This window comes from Solanum tuberosum, unplaced genomic scaffold, assembly GCF_000226075.1.
Source record: "Solanum tuberosum cultivar DM 1-3 516 R44 unplaced genomic scaffold, SolTub_3.0 scf00103, whole genome shotgun sequence".
Taxonomy (NCBI): Eukaryota; Viridiplantae; Streptophyta; class Magnoliopsida; order Solanales; family Solanaceae; genus Solanum; species Solanum tuberosum.
Genome location: NW_006239027.1, coordinates 579731 through 582543, shown reverse-complemented (window position 1 = coordinate 582543; position 2813 = coordinate 579731). Strand labels below are relative to the sequence as shown.

Sequence of the window (2813 nt, the reverse complement as noted above, 5' to 3'; positions counted from 1 at the left end):
TTTTTTTTTTGAGATTTGATATCCTCATGTTTATTTGTGAATATTTAAGTGACAAATATATATTTCGAAATAGAGTAAACAATAAGGAATTGAACATGGTCAGAAATGATCCAAGCAAAGAAATAGTCATTTCCTAATAAATCGACAAGTAGCACCTTCTTCGCATCGATAACAACTCCCACTCCTCACACACTATATATAACACCTAAACCTTTGCCTCTTTTAACACTGAAAGAAAAAGAAAACGATTATGGCTAGCCAAAGATTTGCTCGTCCAATTTTTGACAATCCTTTTCTTAAGATTCAAGAATTACCAGGTAACACAGTTAAACGTAATTCTGAATCCCTCAAACAAGCCAATTGTGATCCAAAAGGCACATCATTAGTTGTAACTAGGGATGTTGATCTTGACACAACAAAAAACACTTGGCTTCGACTATACATCCCAAGACGTTTAACAAAAAATCCTACTCCTAAGAAATTGCCACTCATTATGTACTATCACGGTGGAGGCTTTGTTTATTTCCATGCGAATACTTTTATATTCGATGTGTTTTGCCAGGCACTTGCTGAAAGAGTTGGTGCTATGGTGATTTCACTCGAATATCGTCTTGCCCCTGAACATCGCCTTCCTGCAGCTTATGATGATGCTATGGATGGGTTAGAATGGCTTAAGTCTACTAAGGATGAATGGGTTTGTAATTATGCTGATTTGAGTAAAGTTTTTCTTGGTGGAACTAGTTCTGGAGGCAATTTAGCTTATAATGCAGGTATATATGTATGTCAACTTACACTATATTTCATTTTGTGTCTTTAGTTTTAGATTGACTTTATGACCTCTATATGCAGGGCTACGTGCAGCAGCTATGGCAAAAGAGCTAGAGCCAATAAAGATCAAAGGTTTAATATTACATCATCCATTTTTCAGTGGTAAAAACAGGACAGAATCAGAGGAAAAGCAGAAAGATGATCAACTTCTACCACTTCATGCTGTAGACAAAATGTTCGACTTATGTTTACCAAAAGGAGTAGATCATGATCATGAATATTGTAATCCATGTGCTAATGGAGGATCAAAACATTTAGATGACATGAAAGAGTTAGGATGGAAAGTATTTGTGAGTGGTGTATGTGAAGATCCGCTAGTTGATGCTGCTCGTGGATGTGTAAGGTTGATGGAACAGAAAGGTATAAAAGTATTCAAGTTTTTTAGAGATGGATATCATGCTATGGAAGTGTTTGATCAATCAATGGCTGCTGCTTTATACGATGCTGCTAAAGATTTCGTATATGCTGTTAGTAGAACTTAATTTATTTATTTTTAAATGTAGTATAGTATGTGTTATCGTCTATGGTGTGTTTTGTTTTATTTAATTTGTGCAAATAAGAGAGCACTGTTACTCCATATATTGTATTATCAAATTGCTCTAATAATAAGTTGTTCTATTTTTCTGATGAATTAAAATGAGTTTTCAGTTAATCACTAGAACAATCTGATGGGGAATTACAGGTAGTTGTCACAGTGTCATTAGTTCAATTCAATGCTTTCTTGGTTTCAAAATAAGTGGTGTATTTAGTTTGATCACATTAGAGTTATTTAAAAACAACTCATTCGTAATATATATGTATTTAGTATATATATTTATTGATTTAACACTTTTTTTTTATTAATTTAATACATTTTTTAAGGAATAATAAATAAAATGATAAATTTATGACACCATCTTTTGAATATGATATATTTCAGTGTTTTAAGAAATGACTATAGTTTGATAAATGATTTATTGACTTTCTAAACTAGACATTGATTTTTAGCATAATAAATAAAAGTATATGAAGGGAGCCATAATTTAATTTTAAAATATTTATTTTACTTTTAATAAAATAATTTATAGTGATATAAATATTCACAACTTATTTTAAACCATATATTTAAAAATATTCCTTTATTTTTTCATCTCTATGGCCAATAAAGCATGTTCACTTAAATTGGAATGATGGGATCTTCACAAAATATTTTGATATCCATATATTATTTCGCTATCTAGTAGGAAAATAAGTTAAAATATACTATGTGCATAAATATGCTTATACTAAATAAAAAATATTGGGATTGTAATGTCTTATTTCATTTTAATTCTTTTAGATTCAAATTGATCAGACTTCATCGTCTTTTAAATCTCAAATCCTTTATATGCGGTTTCACATTTTTCCTTCATTATCTATTTCATATTTTTACTTTATTATCTATGGTATATTCTTTAATGGAACATGAAATTTTTAATCATTTTATGGCTGAATAATATGTTCATTGCATCTAATATTCGCCTAATGTGTGAAATATTACTCAAAATTATAATTTTATTATGTATAAGACCTAACGATGAGGTTTGATTGGCTTGGTTATGAAAGAATCAAATTAAATATTTTTTCATTTCAAAATAAATGAAATTTTGTAGTGTTACTCATGTCTTAAAGAAAATAAATTAAAGACATTAAATTATATGATGATTTGTAAATATCACCTTTTTGCTTCTTTCCAATCTTTTCTTAAAATTAGAGATCGTCAATAAAACCCATTAAAAAGAAGAGTAATTTTGGAGGAAAAAACAACTAATACATTTTTGAATTTTGAAAAAATCATTCATTTTAAATCATTGAAAGGTGAAAGAGGTAAATCATATATTTTTAAAAAAAGAGAAGTATTGAAAATACCCCTAAATTGACGTGAATTATTAGTTTTATTCTGAACTATTGATAGCCTTAAAAATAACTCTTTATTTGATTAACTAAATTTAATTAAATAGTAAAAT

General features: G+C 28.7%; 1 protein-coding gene across 1 annotated transcript; it reads left to right on the top strand.

The window, feature by feature from the left end:
• The first annotated feature begins 241 nt into the window (after positions 1–241).
• Positions 242–1310, top strand: LOC102598060 (probable carboxylesterase 120). The gene is made up of 2 exons (XM_006348722.2): positions 242–770; positions 850–1310. The coding sequence occupies exons 1-2, from the start codon at positions 251–253 to the stop codon at positions 1308–1310; spliced, it is 981 nt and encodes a 326-aa protein (XP_006348784.1). The 5' UTR covers positions 242–250.
• The last annotated feature ends 1503 nt before the right edge of the window (positions 1311–2813 follow it).